This window comes from Dendrobates tinctorius, unplaced genomic scaffold (assembly GCF_039654945.1).
Source record: "Dendrobates tinctorius isolate UK_male_01 unplaced genomic scaffold, ASM3965494v1 ptg000224l, whole genome shotgun sequence".
Taxonomy (NCBI): Eukaryota; Metazoa; Chordata; class Amphibia; order Anura; family Dendrobatidae; genus Dendrobates; species Dendrobates tinctorius.
Window position 1 is genome coordinate 9,113,877 of NW_027361891.1, and position 20,527 is coordinate 9,134,403.

The 20,527-nt window shown below is 45.4% G+C and overlaps 1 protein-coding gene across 1 annotated transcript in view; it reads left to right on the forward strand.

Moving 5' to 3' along the window:
* CCT2 (chaperonin containing TCP1 subunit 2) overlaps window positions 1–20,527 on the forward strand; it is a 53,495-nt gene that overhangs the window by 22,909 nt on the left and 10,059 nt on the right. The window contains exons 4-11 of the mRNA XM_073555508.1: window positions 3,255–3,366; window positions 3,533–3,609; window positions 8,123–8,235; window positions 17,659–17,861; window positions 18,079–18,179; window positions 18,258–18,385; window positions 19,780–19,883; window positions 20,241–20,360. Of these exons, the coding sequence (XP_073411609.1) occupies window positions 3,255–3,366; window positions 3,533–3,609; window positions 8,123–8,235; window positions 17,659–17,861; window positions 18,079–18,179; window positions 18,258–18,385; window positions 19,780–19,883; window positions 20,241–20,360 (958 nt within the window). The remainder of the gene's footprint in view (window positions 1–3,254; window positions 3,367–3,532; window positions 3,610–8,122; window positions 8,236–17,658; window positions 17,862–18,078; window positions 18,180–18,257; window positions 18,386–19,779; window positions 19,884–20,240; window positions 20,361–20,527) is intronic.

Below are 20,527 nucleotides of genomic sequence, written 5' to 3' on the forward strand. Positions count from 1 at the left end.
TATATCCGCTACTGATCCTTGGAGGAAAGAGAGTGCATTATTTTTATCCTTCCAAGGTCCTAAGAAAGGGTTTAGGGTATCAAAACTCACGTTAGCGAAGTGGATTAGGGAGGCTATCTCTTGCTTATACAACAGGGGGCGGTCCGGCTCCACAGAATCTGAGGGCGCGTTCCACTCGTGCCATGGCGTCATCTTGGGCGGAGAGATCTGGAGTGTCAGTTGACCAGATATGTAAGGCGGCCACCTGGTCATCTCCTTCCACCTTTTTTTATCCACTATCTGTTAGATATGGGTGCCTCCTCGGATGTCACCTTTGGGCTAAGGGTGCTGCAGGCTGTAGTCCCTCCCTAAGTTAGTTTACATCTCTGTAATTCTCTCGTGGTGCTGTCATGGGAGTCCGAGTACGTATTAAGTTATGTATTGGTAACAGTATTTTTTGGAAGCCCATAACAGCACCCTTATTTCCCTCCTTTGTTCACGTATAGGGGTGCACGCCTTCCTCTTAGAAAGCTATTTCACGGATTTACCTTATTTTGGAGTAAAAGATTACATATAATTTGTAAATAGGATGTATAGATTGTGTATATTGTATATATGCTGTGCCACTAACCAGGGTAGCCTCTCAAGCTCTGTAATCCAACTGATGCGTGGGAGAGGTGCCGCCCTTTTCTATCTGTAGGTTTCCTGTTCCTGACGGGCAGATCCCCACTCTCGTGGTGCTGTCATGGGCTTCCGAAAAATACCGTTACCGGTACGTAACTTAATCGTTTTTGTTCATTCTGCGTCCCAAAAATCGGAATAAAAAGCGATCAAAAAAGTCACGTGCCCGAAAATGATACCAATAGAAACGTCAACTCGTCCCGCAAAAAATAAGACCTCCCATGACTCGGTGGGTCAAAATATGGAAAAATTATAGCTCTCAAAATGTGGTGATGCAAAAACTATTTTTACAATAAAAAGCATCTTTTAGCGTGCGACAGCTGCCAAAAATAAAAACCTGCTATAAATAGTAAATCAAACCCCCCTTTATCACCCCTTTAGTTAGGGAAAATAATAAAATTAAAAAAATTTATTTCCATTTTCCCATTAGGGTTAGGGCTATGGGTGTGTTGCGGTTAGGGTTGGAGTTAGAAATGGGGAGTTTCCACTGTTTTGGCACATCAGGGGCCTTCCAAACGCGACATGGCGTCCAATCTCTATTCCAGCCAAAAAAGTCAAATGGTGCTGCTTCCCTTCCGAGCTCTGCCATGCGCCCAAATAGTGGTTTACCCCCACATATGGCGTATCAGCATACTCAGGACAAATTGCACAATAACTTTTGGGGTCCTGTTACTCTTGGGGAAAATAAAAATTGGGGGTGAAAAGATCATTTTTGTGGAAAAAATGATTTGTTTAATTGTACAGCTGTACATTATAAACTTCTGTGAAGCCGTTGGGGGTTCAAAGTGCTCACCACATATCTAGATAAGTTCCTTGGGGGGTCTAGTTTCCAAAATGGGGTCACTTGTGGGGGATTCCACTGTTTAGGCACATCAGGAGCTCTCCAAACTTGACATGGCATCCCGATCTGAATTCCAGCCAATTTTGCATTGAAAAAGTCAAACGGCTCTCCTTCCCTTCTGAGCTCTGCCATGGGCCCAAACAGTGGTTCCCCCCCCCCACATATCAAGTATCAGCGTACTCAGGACAAATTGCTCAATAACTTTTCCAGTCCAATTTCTCCTGATACCCTTGGTAAAATAAAAAAAATTGAACCTGAAGTAATTTTTTTGTGAAAAAGTTAAATGTTCATTTTTTTTTTTTTTTTAAACATTCAAAAAAGTCCTGTGAAGCACCAGAAGGGTTAATAAACTTCTTGAATGTGGTTTTGAGCACCTTAAGGGGTGCAGTTTTTAGAATGGTGTCACTTTTGGGTATTTTCTATCATATAGACCCCTCAAAGTGACTTCAAATGTGATGTGGTCCCTAAAAATAAAATGGTGTTGCAAAAATGAGAAATCGCTGGTCAACTTTTAACCCTTACAACTTCCTAACAAAAAAAAATTTTGGTTCCAAAATTGTGCTGATGTAAAGTAAACATGTGGGAAATGTTACTTATTAAGTTTTTTGTGTGCCGTATCTTTGTGATTTAAGGGCATAAAAATTCAAAGTTGGAAAATTGCGAAATTTTCGCCAAATTTCTGTTTTTTTCACAAATAAACGCAAGTCATTTGAATGAAATTTTACCACTAACATGAATTACAATATGTCACGAGAAAACAATGTCAGAATCACCGGGATCCATGGAAGCGTTTCAGAGTTATTACCTCATAAAGGGACAGTGGTCAGAATTGTAAAAATTGGCCCAGGCATTAACATGCAAACCACCCTTGGGAGTAAAGGGGTTAATATCGGGAGTATACAGTCATTGTAACTTAGATTTTCAAAGTAATTAAACCAATATCATCCGGTCCAAGACATCTAATTATTTGTATGTGCACAGTTTATATTGGGAAATGTGGTGACACCTCAGTCAGTATACAATCTGTCTGCACTCTGCTCATATCTGTTGCTGAGGTAATGTTGTAATTTCAAATTCCCTGCAAATCTTAAAGGAACTCTTGTCAGCCAACTACAGGCACTCAGTGCTTCACAACAGGCCCAATCATTTATATACACATTCCCACCTGCTTCGGTTTCATGTATCTCCACCCCTATGAAGCCAGAACTGTCAGTCGAAGAGGTGGTAGAGATTGAGGGAAACTAGGCAGGTTGGAAGGTGTATATAAATGATTGGCACTGCCATGAAACACCAAGTGGCAGGGCTTAGTTTGAACAGTCATTCTGCTCTGACGGTCCCTTTAAGTCAGCTTGTAAAGCCAATGTTTCAGACAAGTATTGTAATTGGTGAAATGTTCTATTATCTTTAATCCACAGCTTTGACTGTAAAGTCAGTATTTGGTCAGTATTTTACATCATTATCTGTAAGCCAAAACAAGGCAAGGAACAATCAGGGGAAAAGTATATTAGAAAGACGTCACCACTTCTGTATTTCTCACCCACTCCTGGTTTTGCCTTACAGATACTGATGTAAAATACTGACCAAATACTGAACGTGTGAATGAGGTCTCCGAGGAACAAACAGCAATAGCCAGTATAACAAAACATATTCGAATATCTTCTTCATACTAGTTTTCTAATATAAAGATTTGAACTCTTACATGCATTGTGATGTGGATTTCATATGCTGATCGTCTGGTTGTTCCTGTGAACAGGACAAGATCCTCCTAAGTAGTGGCAGAGACAGCAATGTTACTGTCACCAACGATGGAGCAACCATCCTAAAGTCTATTGGCATTGATAATCCTGCTGCCCAAGTGTTAGTAGGTAAGTGAGAAACTGACAGTCTACACAGTGGTAGCCTGTGATATCGATTCAACACCTAGAGCCTGTAGGGTTGTCAGTTCTTTAGGGGATAATACGAAGGCCACAAACCTACTTTACATTTAGTTTATTAAACTGCTGGTGCTAAGTTGTTTTAATGTTCTTCTAGATATGTCTAAGGTCCAAGATGATGAAGTAGGTGACGGGACAACATCAGTTACTGTGCTGGCTGCTGAGTTGCTTAGAGTAAGATCTATTTGTATTTTTAATTCTTATTTTTTTTCCAGAAAATGTATAAACATGTAACTATATACATGTGCTTGCATACACAGTTAAAGGGGTATTCCGGGGAGATAACATTTTATACTGTCGCTTCCCTCATAAACTATAAAGATGAGATGCCCAGTGATCTTCTTTTATCTTTACAACACTTGTAATTCCGTGTGATTGCAGCTGCTCCTCACTGCCCCCCCTCCCATCTGGGACATTACGTCACACACCAGTGTGCAGCTCCCCACTGTGAGTAACTAACAGCCAGCCTGAGAAGAGGGGTGTGCCCCCCTTGTTCTCAGGCAAGAAACAGGGAGACTGGGTAATAGTAACAGCATGGAGGAGCTGCTGTAATGAGGGGTGAGCAGTAAAGAGCAACTCCTGTCACACAAGCCCCCTAATAGTGTCTCCTCGTTTGCAGTCCCCGACGAGGGGGCCGTGAAACATACAGCCACGGGGACTCAAATGTGTCACTCGTGTACCTGCGATACTCTGTTCATACTCGAGCACTCATCACTACAGAGAATGTTTTAGATTGCTGTTTCATATAATCTTTATTTTCTGAGTTGGGCTGTGCACACAATGTCTTTTTCATGCTTTAGGAAACAGTCACTTTTTTTTCAGTAGTTTTCTTTGCTTGTTTTTTTTCCGCTGCTACTTTTTATTTTTTTTCTTTTACTGACATTTTCCAGTTGCTTTTTTCACTCTATTGAATATTGAAATAACCACTAGGAGTTTATGTCCAACATATTTTATTACTCATGTAACTATAATAAACATAAGGCTGGAGGGAGGCACCCAGCCCAATACAGATTCAGAATAATGGTATGCCTATAATAATGTTTCCGCTAGGAGCTTTTTAAGCAAAAAATTAGCGCAAAATGCTCCAGAAGATGTCTAGCCGTCTCTTGAGCCTTCCAATTAAATTGTTTTGTAAAGTACACTGCGTCTTCCAAGTGGAATACACCAGAAGAATGGACATGTCACTAACTCCTTCCCGACTTATATACGGCGCTTTGATCGCGCAGGATTAAGCTGTGCGCAGCCATAATAGAGTGTGGGTGTCCGCTCTGTGAGAGCAGACACCCTGCAGTGATGCACGCTATCGGTGCTAGCTTTGATCGCGGGTGTTTATCCCCTGTGATGCTGCTGTCAATAGTGACCGACCTCGCGGGGCATCACAGAGGGAGGAATCATCCTCTGTTCCCCCATCGGAACAACGCAATGCGATTGCGTTGTCTATGGTCTCAGTGGTGATCCCAGACCTAAAGAAGGCGCCGGCTCACCCATGGATGAAGCCTGTCAGCTCATGCTCAGAGCACAAGCTAACATGTTTCCTCCCTGCATGTCAGATGCTGCTATAATGCTCTGCGGTGCAGAAGCAATGCAGAGTATTAGATCAGTGATCTGTCAGTGTAAAGTCGATGTCCCGTTCTGAGACAATGTAAAAAAAAAAAAATAAAATTTTTAAAAGTATTGCAACTATTTTGAAGAAAAAAATCACAAAATAAAGGAAAAAAATATTAAGACAATAAATTTATGTAAAAAAAAAAGGTTCACATTTGGTATCGCCGGAACGACTGGACCAATAAGGGTACATACCCACGATCAGGAATTGCTGCGTATTTATGCAGCATCAAAAAGGCAGCAGCTAGATGTTACAGCATAGTGGATAGGAAATCCCATGTCCACTATGCATGTATGTGCACCTAAAACGAGGATGTGGGAACCACAATAAAAAAATGCGACCATAGATCCATATTGATAAGATTGCAAATTCTCTTTATTAAATTATGGACAAGACAAAAAATGGGGAACATATGCAAAGGACAATCAAAAAGTGCAATAGTGTGAATGCTGACACGAGCAGGACCTGCCCCAGTCCACCAGAGCTATCATATTAAAGGGTTAATGTATATATTTGACTACTCCATATAAAGAGCAACATGTATTAGATCTAAATAGATGTGTCTGATCTATTTAGATCTAATACATGTTGCTCTTTATATGGAGTAGTCAAATATATACATTAACCCTTTAATATGATAGCTCAGGTGGACTGGGGCAGGTCCTGCTCGTGTCAGCATTCACACTATTGCACTTTTTGATTGTCCTTTGCATATGTTCCCCATTTTTTGTCTTGTCTTGTCCATAATTTAATAAAGAGAATTTGCAATCTTATCAATATGGATCTATGGTCGCATTTTTTTATTGTGGTTCCCACATTCTCGTTTTACATACCAGCGATTGATCCTAGTTTGTCCAAATAGACCGACACCTACAGTGGGGCAAAAAAGTATTTAGTCAGTCAGCAATAGTGCAAGTTCCACCACTTTAAAAGATGAGAGGCGTCTGTAATTTACATCATAGGTAGACCTCAACTATGGGAGACAAACTGAGAAAAAAAAATCCAGAAAATCACATTGTCTGTTTTTTTTCATTTTATTTGCATATTATGGTGGAAAATAAGTATTTGGTCAGAAACAAGCAATCAAGATTTCTGGCTCTCACAGACCTGTAACTTCTTCTTTAAGAGTCTCCTCTTTCCTCCACTCATTACCTGTAGTAATGGCACCTGTTTAAACTTATCAGTATAAAAAGACACCTGTGCACACCCTCAAACAGTCTGACTCCAAACTCCACTATGGTGAAGACCAAAGAGCTGTCAAAGGACACCAGAAACAAAATTGTAGCCCTGCACCAGGCTGGGAAGACTGAATCTGCAATAGCCAACCAGCTTGGAGTGAAGAAATCAACTGTGGGAGCAATAATTAGAAAATGGAAGACATACAAGACCACTGATAATCTCCCTCAATCTGGTGCTCCACGCAAAATCCCTCCCCGTGGGGTCAGAATGATCACAAGAACGGTGAGCAAAAATCCCAGAACCACGCGGGGGGACCTAGTGAATGAACTGCAGAGAGCTGGGACCAATGTAACAAGGCCTACCATAAGTAACACACTACGCCACCATGGACTCAGATCCTGCAGTGCCAGACGTGTCCCACTGCTTAAGCCTGTATATGTCCGGGCCCGTCTGAAGTTTGCTAGAGAGCATTTGGATGATCCAGAGGAGTTTTGGGAGAATGTCCTATGGTCTGATGAAACCAAACTGGAACTGTTTGGTAGAAACACAACTTGTCGTGTTTGGAGGAAAAAGAATACTGAGTTGCATCCATCAAACACCATACCTACTGTAAAGCATGGTGGTGGAAACATCATGCTTTGGGGCTGTTTCTCTGCAAAGGGGCCAGGACGACTGATCCGGGTACATGAAAGAATGAATGGGGCCATGTATCGTGAGATTTTGAGTGCAAACCTCCTTCCATCAGCAAGGGCATTGAATAAGAAACGTGGCTGGGTCTTTCAACATGACAATGATCCAAAGCACACCGCCAGGGCAACGAAGGAGTGGCTTCGTAGGAAGCATTTCAAGGTCCTGGAGTGGCCTAGCCAGTCTCCAGATCTCAACCCTATAGAAAACCTTTGGAGGGAGTTGGAAGTCCGTGTTGCCAAGCAAAAAGCCAAAAACATCACTGCTCTAGAGGAGATCTGCATGGAGGAATGGGCCAACGTACCAACAACAGTGTGAGGCAACCTTGTGAAGACTTACAGAAAACGTTTGACCTCTGTCATTGCCAACAAAGGATATATCACAAAGTATTGAGATGAAATTTTGTTTCTGACCAAATACTTATTTTCCACCATAATATGCAAATAAAATGAAAAAAAAAACAGACAATGTGATTTTCTGGATTTTTTTTTCTCAGTTTGTCTCCCATAGTTGAGGTCTACCTATGATGTAAATTACAGACGCCTCTCATCTTTTTAAGTGGTGGAACTTGCACTATTGCTGACTGACTAAATACTTTTTTGCCCCACTGTATATGGAGAGATATATAATACATTCAGGATGCAGCTCTGTACCATTGCTGTTATAATTTATGTATGTGCACCTGCAGATCACTGACGGAAACGGACATGCGGCGCGGTTTACGAGTTACATGTTAAGGGCTCATACTCACATATGAGAAACTCAGACGAGTCTCGCACGTCAATACCCGGCACTGCCCCCGGCACTCGGATCGGAGCGTTCAGCTGCATGTATTTCTATGCAGCTGAGTGCCGGCAACAGTGCCGGGTATTAAGATGCGAGACTCGTCTATCAGAAATTTCTGCAATAGAATTTTTTGGGTGCAGTAAATCTGCATGGTTCAGTGAGCATGTGCAGATTTACCTGTGTGATTAGAATGCAGCGTTTTGGACTCGGCAAAAATATGCTGCTACTTCCTGATCGTGGGAACGTAACCTAAAACTAGTTAACCCCTTTAGTGAACGCTCTTAAATTGTTTTTGCCTCGTCTTTTTTTTTTTTTTTTTTTGTGGATAGGTGGTAAATAAGAAAAGAAATGCTCCTGTCAGAAGTTGAAGTGTTAGTTGCACTTGCACCATTTTAATGCAATTGTGGTTCATTTTACTACCTTTTTCAGGAAGCTGAACTCTTGATTGCCAAGAAGATTCATCCACAAACTATTATTTCTGGTTGGAGATTAGCCACTCAGGTTGCCAGAGAAGCCCTTTTATATGCAGCACTGGACCATGGGTGAGTTATCAGTGTAACTCATCGTCAACACTTAATCTATCTTGTGTGCATATTGAACTTCAAATACTGTTCCACTGGTGTTTTATATGCACCCTTAATTAGTCATTAGTATTGTTTGTGTATAGTGTGCGCATTAAAATACTTACCGGTCGCTTTCTTATTCCGTTTCCAGCACTGCTTCAGGCTATGGGCCCACGTAGCGTTTTAAAACGCACACTAAAAACCGGACTCCTTCCCATAAATCGCGCGGTTTTTCCCGCGCGGTTTTACCGCGATTCTGTTCGCGATTTTGCCGCGATTTTCTCAAGCACTTTCCAAGCGATTTGAAGCATCGCTTGGAAAGTGATTGACAGGTTGGTCACACTCGTCAAACATAGTGTTTGACAGGTATGAGCAGCTTTTTACTATTGAGGCCGCCTATGCGGCCTCAATAGTAAAAGATAAAATGTTAAAAATGATAAAAAAATAAAAAATCGGGGTATATTTACCTTCCGACGTCCCGCGCTGCCATCCCGGGCCACAGCGTTCCCAGTAATGCCTTGCGAGACCTGTGATGACGTTGGTCTCGCGTTACTATAGCGATCTCGCGAGACTGCGTCATCACAGGACCTTGCCGCAAGGCATTACTGGGAACGCTTAGGCCGGGAATGCAGCGCGGGACGTCGGAAGGTAAATATACCCCGATTTTTTTATTCTTTTTTTTACAGGGGTATGGTACCCAGGGCCTGGAGGACAGTCTCCTTTCCTCCACACCGTGGGTACCAACCGCACATGAGACGCTTAACTTCCCGCATGGTGGGCATAGCCACATGCGGGAAGTAAGCGATTCTCATGCATTCCTATGGGTGCGGAATCGCAGCAATTCTTTGCGATTCCGCACAAAAGAATGACCATGCTGCGATTTTTTTCCGCGATGCGTTTCCGCCGCGGAAAAAAGCGCAGCATTAGCACAGCATGTGCGGAATGCCATAGGAATGCATGGGGGGCGTTTTGTACACGATTTTTAAACGTTTTTGCGCCGAAAATCGCAGCAAAAACGCTTAAAAATCGCATCGTGGGCACACAGCCTTACTCGTCTCCAGCATCATGTGACTGCAGCTCTCTTGTTGGCTCACACCATGGGCTCTAAACCATAAGCCTGTGAGAGCCTCGTCCTGCCTCTTGGAGGCATGCAAACAGAACCTGACTGCTGATCCGCATAGCGAGTGCTCTGTGAGCTAGCTGGGTCACACAGTGCGGTAGAGGACCAGAGCAGCGCTGAAACCGGCAGGGACAGCAATGCCATGTAAATGGGCGCACACGCTCTACACACATTACTGAGATTTTAACACAATATATCATTAACAAAGTGAAGTGTACTGCATGCCTTAGTACAAAGAGTAACACTGGTAGGCTAACTTGCTTGAAATAAAATGTTTAAGAAAGACCCACAGCAAATGCACAACATGTGCCCATACCCTTAAGCAGGCAATAAACCTAATGATCATTAACTGAGTTCATGAGGAAGTTCATTTTAATCAGCAATGCCAAATGTGTTTATTTATTTTTTTTATCTTGAATGAAGCAAAAGGGGGATGATTTGATCTTACTCTGTCGCCTCATTGGGGGCACAGAACCATGGGTGTTATGCTGCTGTCCACTAGTAGGCGACACTATGCATAATCTGAAAAAGATTAACTATGGCTCCTCCTCTGCAGTATACACCCCTGGACGGCGTTAGCCTTCTCCAGTTTTTGCTTAGTGTCGCATAGGAGGGGCACACTTATATATATTTTTTCACTCCGTTTTTTTTCTGACGGGATTACAGAAGAAGAAAAGTGGGTCTCCTGTGAGACTCCCGGCATGGCTTCTTCCTCGGTCCCCTATTATGGGGTGCCCAGTTGAAGTCGAGATGGCTATTCCCCATGCCGCTCCTTCCCCAGTCCTTCGGGTGCTGGTTCGAAGTCGAGACCCCCCCCCCCCCTCCTTCCCCAATTCTTTTTGGTGTTCGGGTTGAGGTTGAGGCTAGGATAAAGCCCCCTGACAGTGACAGCAGCACCCTCCCTAATCCCCCTCTGGGGGCATTAGGTTGAGACGCCTCAGGGAGTGCAGTCACAGCATAGGCCAGCACACTGCGGCTGCATCCAGGGACCCCAGCCTGCTGCGGGCTCCTGTCGGGGCCGGGGGGAGTGCAGGCAGGCATGGCACAATAGAGACACAGGGCTCCCTACTCCCCTGTCTCGGCGGCGGCACTAGCTCTATCGTGCCGCAGAAGGACCACTCACAGGGCCCTCCCTCTGCCTATAGCCTCACTGCTAGCCTGTCTTTACATCCGGGGGAGTCCGGTTCAGATCCGACTTCCGCGCCGGCCTGGAGCCTTTCTGGGCATCAGGCTTCTAATTTAGGCCGTAGCTTTGGCTTAGCTGAAGCCGCCGCCACTTTTCCGCCCCCCGGCCCGCCCCCCGGATGACGAATATGACACTTTTCAGTGTCAGAGAGGGGGCGGATAGAGACAGAAAGGGCGCGCTTGCTTCACAATTCTGCCGTGTTTTTTTCAGCTCTCCGCACCCTTCTTCTCTTTCCTCCTCTTCTCGGCGGCCATTTCTGCTGCAGGACATCAGCAGGACCAGGGCAGCCAGTCTCCGGGGGGCACAGAACTGCGGATCTTCGGTGCTGGACCTAGGGACAAACTGGTGGGGTAAGATCACAGCTGGGTTATTTACTCGGCTGTGAATCCATATTCCCTGTAAGGCTCCCCTATAGGTCCCTCTGCATAGCCACCCCTGTACGGTCCTCTACATAGCCAGCCCTTCTGCACTCCGTGCACTATGCCGGGCTCAAGGTCCAAAAGAACCAGGCAGGACTACTTTTATGCATTCTGCACAGCCTGCAAAATCACTCTCCCCAGTGGCAGCACGTACCCGCACTGCCGGGACTGTATCACTAGGTCAGAACCCCAAGAAGCCCCTACCAATGCTTCGGTGTCTGCTACCACGCCGGAATGGGCTACTCAGATGTCGCAATCTATGACACAGTCTATAGATAACCTCCACATTGCTTCAGGCTCTGCAGGGTCATGCCTCGGCTATGAACGTTACCCAGCAAAGGGAGAGCTCGACTCAGGGACATGACGTTCCGGCCACATCCAGACGTAAGCGGACTCACAGGTCGCGTTCATCTGCGTCATCCCATAGCACACGGTCATCCCCCTCTAGGGAAAGACCGTAGTTCCAGGTCACCTAGACCGTCACCTAACATAGACAGACAATGCAGATCTCCACAGCGATCCCCGACCACAGAAGACCTCCGCCCCAGTTCACCCACCAGGGGACGCCTCAGCGATACACAAGATTCGGAAGGCATCTGTTATTCCACCTCAGACAACGAAACGGAGGGGTCCCTGATCCCTATTCCCCCTAACAATACAGCTCTAGTTGAAGACATAATCTCTTCCATCGGGTGCTGGATATTTCTGATCCGCCCCCGGAAGCTCCAGAGCACAAGATTTCCTTTTGAAGGTGTTCTAAAGCCACCTAAGGTTTTCTCTAATCACCCAGAATTTAAGACGATCCTTAACAAGCAGTTCTCACAGCCTGAGAAGAAATTCACCAATCGCAAGTATTAGGAGGCAAGGTACCCCTTCCCGCAGAAGGACACCAAGGAATGGACAGATCCACCCCAAGTGGACCCCCCAGTCTCTAGACTAGCAGCACAGACCCTCCTTTCACTGCCAGATAGCTCAACCCTCAGGGATGCAGCAGATCTGCAGGCAGAACGCATGGCTTGTTCAATTTTTGAGGCTGCGGGAGCCTCCCTGGCTCCCGCGTTCGCTTCAGTTTGGGCTGCCAAGGCCATTCTTGCTTGGGCCAAAGAATTACAAGATGGCCTCCAAGCACCAACCCCTGAGCTGTCGGACCAAGCGGTTCAAATAGCAGTTGTAGCAGATTACATGCTTCATGCAGCTCTGGATTCCGCAAGAGGTCTGGCGGGGATATCATCAAACGCCATTATGATTCGGCGTATCCTCTGGCTGCGGGAATGGAAAGCAGACACGGCCTCAAAGAAGTCCCTCACGCACCTCCCATATCTCAGTGGGCGGCTTTTCGGCGAAAAGTTGGACACAATGATATCCAGCGCCACCGGGGGTAAGAGTACCTCACTCCCTCAACTAAACCCTAAATGCGCTTACAAAAAGCGTAACCAAACACGATTCCGATCCTTTCGGAATTCTTCGGGCTGGTCTGTCTTGCGTCCAGCACAAAATCGTAACCGTTCCCCACGCAGGGACAACTCACGGTCGACGCAAAGGCCTGACAAGACCTGACAGTCAAAAGCAGGCCAATCAAAGCCCAAAGGAGGAAAACCTCAGTCTTTATCCTCCTCATGACTCACCAATTCCGGAAGACATCCCACCCGTAGGCGGACGACTTTTGCTCTTTCAGCAAGTCTGGCTGCCTATTACAGAAGACAGGTGGGTCAGGGAAATAGTGTCTTCCGGATACAAGATAGAGTTCACTTCCAACCCACCGAACCGGTTCTTCCTTTCTGTTCCCACAACACCGCTAGCCAAGGCTCGTGCCTTCCACCAAGCGGTTTCCTCCCTTCTCCAAGCAGGAGTCATAGTACCGGTTCCCATGGCCAAGCGCTTGCGAGGGTTCTACTCCAATCTATTCGTAGTCCCCAAGAAAGGGGGCAGCGTACAGCCCATATTGGATCTAAAACAACTCAACAAATATGTACGGGTTTGTCACTTCCGCATGGAGTCCCTTCGGTCCATCATTGCGTCCATGGAGAAGGGAGAATATCTCGCCTCCATAGACATACAAGATGCATACCTGCATATACCGATTGCTCCCGCCCATCAGAGATTTCTCAGGTTCGCAATCGGCCAAGACCACTACCAGTTCGTTGCCCTGCCGTTCGGACTCGCCACAGCTCCCAGGACGTTTACCAAGGTCATGGCAGCCACCATGGACGTTCTACACTCCAGGGGCATAGTAGTCGTTCCATACCTGGACGATCTCCTCAAAGCTTCCACCTTCAAGGACTGTGAGCTTAGTGTCTCAATCACAATCAACACGCTGAGTCGCCCGGGCTGGTTAGTCAACCTACAAAAGTCATCAACCACCCCGAGTCAGTCTCTAACCTTTCTGGGAATGCTTTTCGACACCTCCAGGCGTCTGGTGCTCCTCCTTCCCAAGGACAAGGCACTGGCTCTCCGTCTAGGAGTTTGCATCCTCCTCCGCAGCCCCCCCCCAATCTCTCCGGTTTGCCATGAGAGTCCTCGGCAGGATGGCGGCAGCAATGGAAGCGGTCCCATTTGCCCAGTTTCACCTCAGGCCTCTTCAACTAGCCATTCTCAAGTCCTGGGTCAGGAATCCTTTCTCCCTCGACAGGAAGTTCCAGCTAACATCGTCAACCAGAAGGTCCCTGCTCTGGTGGCTCAAGCCAACCTCGCTCGCGACGGGGAAATCCTTCCTCACAGGTCGATGGAAGATCCTGACCACAGACGCGAGTCTGACGGGTTGGGGTGCGGTGCACTTACATCACAAGGTGCAGGGCAAGTGGTCACCAGTGGAGGCGAACATGCCCATCAACATCCTGGAAATTCGTGCCATCCATTCTCCTGGCGTTGAGAGCCTTTCGTCACTTACTGGCAGCCTCATATCAGAGTACAGTCGGACAATGCCACGCCAGTGGCATATGTGAACCACCAAGGCGGGACACACCGTACCCAGGCGATGAGAGAAGTGACACACATTCTCCACTGGGCGGAAGACACGGGGTTGGTACTCTCCGCGGTCCACGTTCCGGGTGTGGACAACTGGGAAGCCGACTTCCTCAGCAGACAAGGAATGGACTCGGGAGAGTGGTCTCTCCACCCCGAAATTTTTCGCCAGATATGCCATCGCTGGGGAATCCCGGACGTGGACCTAATGGCATCCCATTTCAATGCCAAGGTCTCCAACTTCATGGCCAGAACACACGATCCGCGGTCGCTCGGAGCGGATGCCCTAGTTCAGGACTGGACCCAGTTCCAGCTTCTGTACATTTTTCCACCTCTCCCCCTGATATCCAGAGTGGTGAGGAAGATCAAACAAGGAGTTCCAACCATTCTAATCGTGCCAGACTGGCCCAGACGTACATGGTACGCCATCGTACAACTCACAGCAGACGCCCGCTGGCATCTCCCCGACCGTTTCGATCTTCTGTCACAAGGCCCATTCTTCCACCAGAATTCAGGGGCTCTCAATTTGACAGCGCGGCCCTTGAAACCTGGGTTCTAACCCAGGCAGGGCTCTCACCGGACGTCATTGGAACCATGATCAGGACACAGAAACCAGCCTCTGCCAAGATTTATTACCGTACCTGGAGAGCTTTCTTTACCTGGTGTAAATCTCGCGGCCAGATCCCACTTCCTTATTCTCTTCCCAAAGTACTTAGTTTTCTCCAGTCGGGTCTGGAGGCCAGGCTGTCCCTGGGCTCGCTTAAGAGCCAGGTGTCAGCGCTCTCAGTTCTTTTTCAAAGACGCATCGCTAACAAGCCGCAAGTAAGAACCTTTTTTCAGGGGATTTCCAGGTTGGTTCCCCCCTACAAACGGCCTCTAGAAACGTGGGACCTCAACCTGGTCCTGACAGCATTGCAGGGACCTCCCTTCGAACCCCTTATGGAGGTCCCACTTCGACTTCTATCCCAGAAGGTGGTCTTTCTGGTGGTGATCACCTCACTGCGCAGGGTGTCTGAACTGTCGGCACTCTCCTGCAGACGGCCATTCCTGGCTTTTCACCAGGACAAGGTAGTTCTCCGTACGGTACCATCCTTCCTTCCGAAGGTTGTGTCCAACTTCCACCTCAATGAGGAAATTTCACTGCCATCCCTTTGCCCGGTTCCGGTTCATAGAGTGGAGAAGGCTCTGCATGGCTTCAGTCCCGCTAGGTGTAGCAGAAATAATCATCTGCTATGAATGCTGGCCACAGGGTGGTGCTTATAGCAGATCTGGAATGCCAAACATGGGGGTCTCATGCAGATCTCCAGTTGTCATGCCATCCCATCGGCGTTCTGTGATCATGTGTTGGGCACTGATGGGTGGGATTAGTGACGCTCTTCTGTCGTGGCCATGTTAAATCGTGGGTTCAGCACCATAGCCCGCATCAAAGAGGAGGAGGCGATCTATGACGTTTAGGTATGTCATAGCTCATAAAAGGGTTAACTATCTGAATATTTCACTATTGTTAAACACCACTCCAGTGTTTTGGTTTATTTTCATTTTTCAAAACCTCTCAATACAAGTCTGAGAGCCAAAACAAGGCTCTCATAGACTTGTATTGAAAAGTGACCTCTTTTCAGCACCATAAAACACTGAAGCTGCAGAGATGTCACTTTTGCCAGAGATGTACTGGAGCAGCGGCGAAAACAGATGAAAACGCCAGAAGGTAAGTATCAGACAGGGATCAGGAAACTTGTATCTAGAGCGCCACTCTAGGGCTGCAATAAAAAAAGAAAAAACGCTGAAGTGGCGCTTTAAAGCTCAGTCATTCATACAACACCAAAGTAATTCCTTCCTTATTCTCCTATCCTAGAAAGTATATAAAGAAGAATATATGTATGTGTGCTCTGTTGGTCTCGATCGGCCTCCCCCCTTTTCCTCAGTATCCTTTGTAACTATAATCCAATTTGCTGCAGCAGGAACCTCCCCCTCCCCCTTCTGTTACTTTCTGTCTGGCGACAAGGATTGTGAAACCTCAGCCCTTCTTGTTTACCTGCCTAAAGTGTGGACAGCAGGGAATTAATCCCAGAGTCCTCCAGATGATTCCTTCAGAATGATCTGTCGTAGACTTTTCAAGTTATTAAATACAAACCGTGTTTAAATGCTCATTCGTCCCTGGGTTTAGTGTTCCTTTGGCAAGGTATTCTGCTCTATCATTACCTTAAAGATAAAAGAAATCTTTTCCTCCAGTGTATCTAAAGTGTTGTTTTAAAATGTTGTACTGTATTATGTGCACAGCTCCTCTGACGATATAGGTTTCCTTTTAATACAAATGATAATTGTATTAAAGGGAATCTGTCAGCAAGTTTTTGCTGTATAAGGCCTGGATCACACATCCGTTTTTACACGTCCATCAAAATCCGTTGTTTTGCAAAAAAAATGGATCCGTTTTTGTTTTTTTTTTACCATAGACTTGCATTAGTGGCTAAAGCGGATCTGTCCAAAAAACGGATCCGGTTGCATCCGTTTGTGGCAAAACGGAAACGGATCCGTATTTTCACACTTTGGCGGATGCCAAAAAAGGGATGTGTGAAACAGGTCTAAGCTGAAGACAGCATGATGCAGGGCTTAAAACACATATTTCAGCCATGCCGCTCCTCTCGTTGCCGTTTGCGTGCAGTGATTTATTTTCGCACCAGTAGCTTATCATTGATGGAACACAGAAGCATGTGCATGCTAGTCCGACACGCCCCTCCTGTGATGAGCAGCTCACTGTCTATGGAAGTTGTATTGCTGAATCTAAAAACTCCCAATTGTGTCCGAACGGCTGCACCCAGTAGTCTAGCTGATACCTCGTTGGATTCAGGGTCTCTGCCTACATCAGGCTGCTCTCAGGTAAACTCGCAAAAATCTGCTGACAGATTCCCTTCATTGATGTAGTTACTGATTTACGAAGTTACTTAAAGGGAATATCTCACTCCATTTGAACTTTTTAAGCTAATAATATGGGCATACAGGTTGTATAAAGCAGAAACTAGTCATATCTGTATGCCTCCTTGATGATGCCTTGTTCATTGAAAATCATCTTTTTGTCGTTTTTCTTCCAGGCTATGGGGCGTTTTCTGCCTGGAAGATAAGACTACCTCTTCTCTCATACTAGATCCTCCACCGCCACCTTTTTCTCTGCTTGCTTTTGATGTCAGGTGTGCAGCCGGAAATCCTGCGCATTCTGCCTCTCCAATGAACTGTTCCCTTCTCCAGACAATGACTTCAGTTGTTTTGTGCACAGGGACCAGAGAGTCAGGCACTTCTGGCCCTAGTGTTCTCAGACACTCTGGGCTGCAAATCGGATGTGCAACTTTACAAACACAGGCATGCGCAGGCCTGGAATTTCCAGACATGCACCTGAAGTCAAAAGGAAGAAGGGGATAGAATTCTGGTATGATGAAGACCGGAGGCAGTTTTCCCTTCTGGGCAGCGTACGCCCCATAGCCTGGAAATTCAAAACGAAAAAGATGATTTTTAATGAACAATGCATCATCAAAGAGGCATATAGGTCTGACTTCTTTCAGCTTTATACAACCTGTATGCCCATAATATTCGCTAGAAATGTTCAACTGGAGTGAAAGATTCCCTTTAACTCAGATTATTTGAAGCAACAAAAGATGTTGTAATGTCTGTCACTCAATAATAATGTATCATAAATAGTAAGTTGTCAACGCCATTTATTTCCACAGAAATGATAAAGAGAAGTTCGAGGCTGATCTGTTGAACATTGCCAGGACAACTTTGTCTTCTAAGCTCCTGACTCACCATAAAGATCACTTTGCAAAGCTCGCTGTGGAAGCTGTACTGAGACTGAAGGGTTCTGGAAATCTGGAAGCTATCCATGTCATTAAGAAGTTAGGAGGAAGTTTAATAGAGTCTTACTTGGATGAAGGTATTCTGTCTAAGCATGCCTGCAACAGTACATTATGGCTTTTATCACTGCACTGTTCATTTTCTGTGAGGATACTGCACTCGACCATCTTTAGCTATGTAATCTCCATATAGTTACTTTCTCAAATTTGTGGACGACCTTGGCATGTTTCCTTGCCCTGCTTTTCCCTGTCTGTCTTATTTCATGAATTTGTATAATATTTGTTGTGGCCTTCTAGGTTTCTTATTGGACAAGAAAATAGGAGTAAACCAACCAAAACGTATTGAAAACGCCAAAATACTAATTGCAAATACGGGAATGGACACTGACAAAATAAAGGTTGGTGGTTTCCTATTCTGTATTAACGACTTAACTCAATTGCTGTCCTTGCCCTCTAACAAATACTTTGTCGTGCAGGTTTTTGGCTCAAGAGTACGTGTGGACTCTACTGCAAAAGTGGCTGAAATTGAGTTGGCAGAGAAGGAGAAGATGAAGGAGAAAGTAGAGCGAATTCTAAAACATGGGATCAACTGTTTTATCAACAGGTAGGGCATGGCATGGTTGAGGGTAGTAGCATTGTTACATGTGAAAGATGTGTAAACTCAAGTGGATCTGGTGTGGGATGTTAAATCTGGCAATCTTTTTCAGTAAAAGGACTTTAGTTTCTAATCGCTAGTCTAGTCAATTTAGGAGACAAGGCTTGGATCATTAGTCACTGGGCGGATTTATTTTTTGACAATGATCCTCCTTAACAAGGCCATCAATGTATCTGAATTACGGTAAATCTTTCTAAGCAATTTCTTAAAAGAATCCTACATTTAGATATTAATGACCATTCTTTACAATGGGTTACCAATATCAGATTTTAGGGCTTGACACCCAGTACCTGTCAGCAGTCAGTGTTGCTCACAGTATGCAGGGCTGAAACAGCACAGGTCTGCACACATTTGAGTTTTTAGAAATGGGCGAACACGAACAGTTAAGTTTGTCATCTGTACCCAACACATACTGTTTGGGCACGGACACCGAACACAGACTTAACCAGGAAGTCCGTGTTACTATATGGGTTCAGCTGCCCAAACACCGGGTGTTGGTCACGCTGTCATGTGTGTGACAGCACTGCAAACACCGCTTCTGATCGGCCATCGGTCAGAGAGACACGGTTCCCACCCTGTCAAGACAGAGTGAGCTCTCAGCTGTGATCGGAAGTACAAAGTTTACCTCCGGTCACTGGAGTCATCTGATGGGGCTACTGAGCCCATCGTCCGAAACCTGCTGCCGCTAATTACAGTAAAAGCAGGAGCGGTGTAAATGTTGTAATGTCTGCTCCACGCCTGCTCTCATTGTAATTAGTGGCAGCAGGTGTCGGATGGTGGGATCAGTAGTCTCATCAGCTGACACCAGTGAGCGGAGGTAAACTTTATACCTCCAATCACAGCCAAGTGCATACGCTGCCTTTTGACAGTGTGGGAACCGCGGCTCTCTGACTGGCAGGGATGATTTCACCGCAGATCAGAAGCGGTGTTTGCTGTTCTGTCATTCACATGACAGCGTGGCAAACACTGGATGTTCAGGCTCCCCCCATTCAAGTGAATGGAGTCCGGGTACTGTTATGGTACCTGAACTTTTTGTAACTGTTCGGCCGGACTCGAACATCCAGGTGTCCGCCCATCTTTAGTAGTTTTCCTTCTTGGGTACTGCAACTCTGCTCCTATCCATTTCAACAGGAACTGAGCTGCAGTGGACAACCGCTTTAACATCTTACTTTTAGGGAACTGTAAGACACAGGGAATCTCCACTAGCAACTCCTCTAAATGCACCTTTTTCCCAGATAAGCTTTATTTCCAGCATCCAGGGGGCCCTGTTTTTATAGTAAAAATTTCTTGCATGATTTTTTTCTGATAATACTGGTTTTGCATTCTTCCCCCTCTTTCCTTAGACAACTGATCTATAACTACCCTGAGCAGCTCTTTGGTTCTGCCGGAGTTATGGCAATAGAACATGCAGATTTTGTGGGGGTCGAGCGTTTGGCCCTTGTTACAGGTATTGTTTCCTTTTTACAGTTTTTACATTTCTTGCAGTAGACAAAGAACCATTGAATAATGTGTTAGTAGTAATCAGTTTTAACCAACCTAAAGCATTATCTAGTAGAAGTATGTGTTACCCTCCTTGGCTATTGCACATGAACAGTTTATAAGCATGTGAGAGGCAAGTATTTTTCATTTGGTCGTTATACTTACAGCGGCATATCTCCTGAGCTATAGTTGCAGGTAAAAGTGTGACACCTCAAACCCTACTCAAATGTAGGGATTGGATTATTTTTTTTTAATTGCAGAATATCTGTATGCCATTAAATGTAGTAGGACCCAGCTATATGCTATTCTTTTACCTTTTCTTCAGGTGGAGAGATCACATCTACTTTTGATCATCCTGAGTTAGTAAAACTTGGAAGTTGTAAACTTATTGAAGAAGTAATGATTGGGGAAGACAAGCTGATCCACTTCTCAGGTGTTGCCATGGGTAAGTAATAACAATTTCTTTTCCCTCTCAAGGTGTGGTTATTTCATTTTATTTTTTTGTGTTAAGAATTTTCAAAGTATTTTAATTTTTTTAGACTTTAAAATAGAATTACAGTTTGACTGGATTTCTGGAATTTTCTACTGCTTTTGGATTACATCGCATGATAA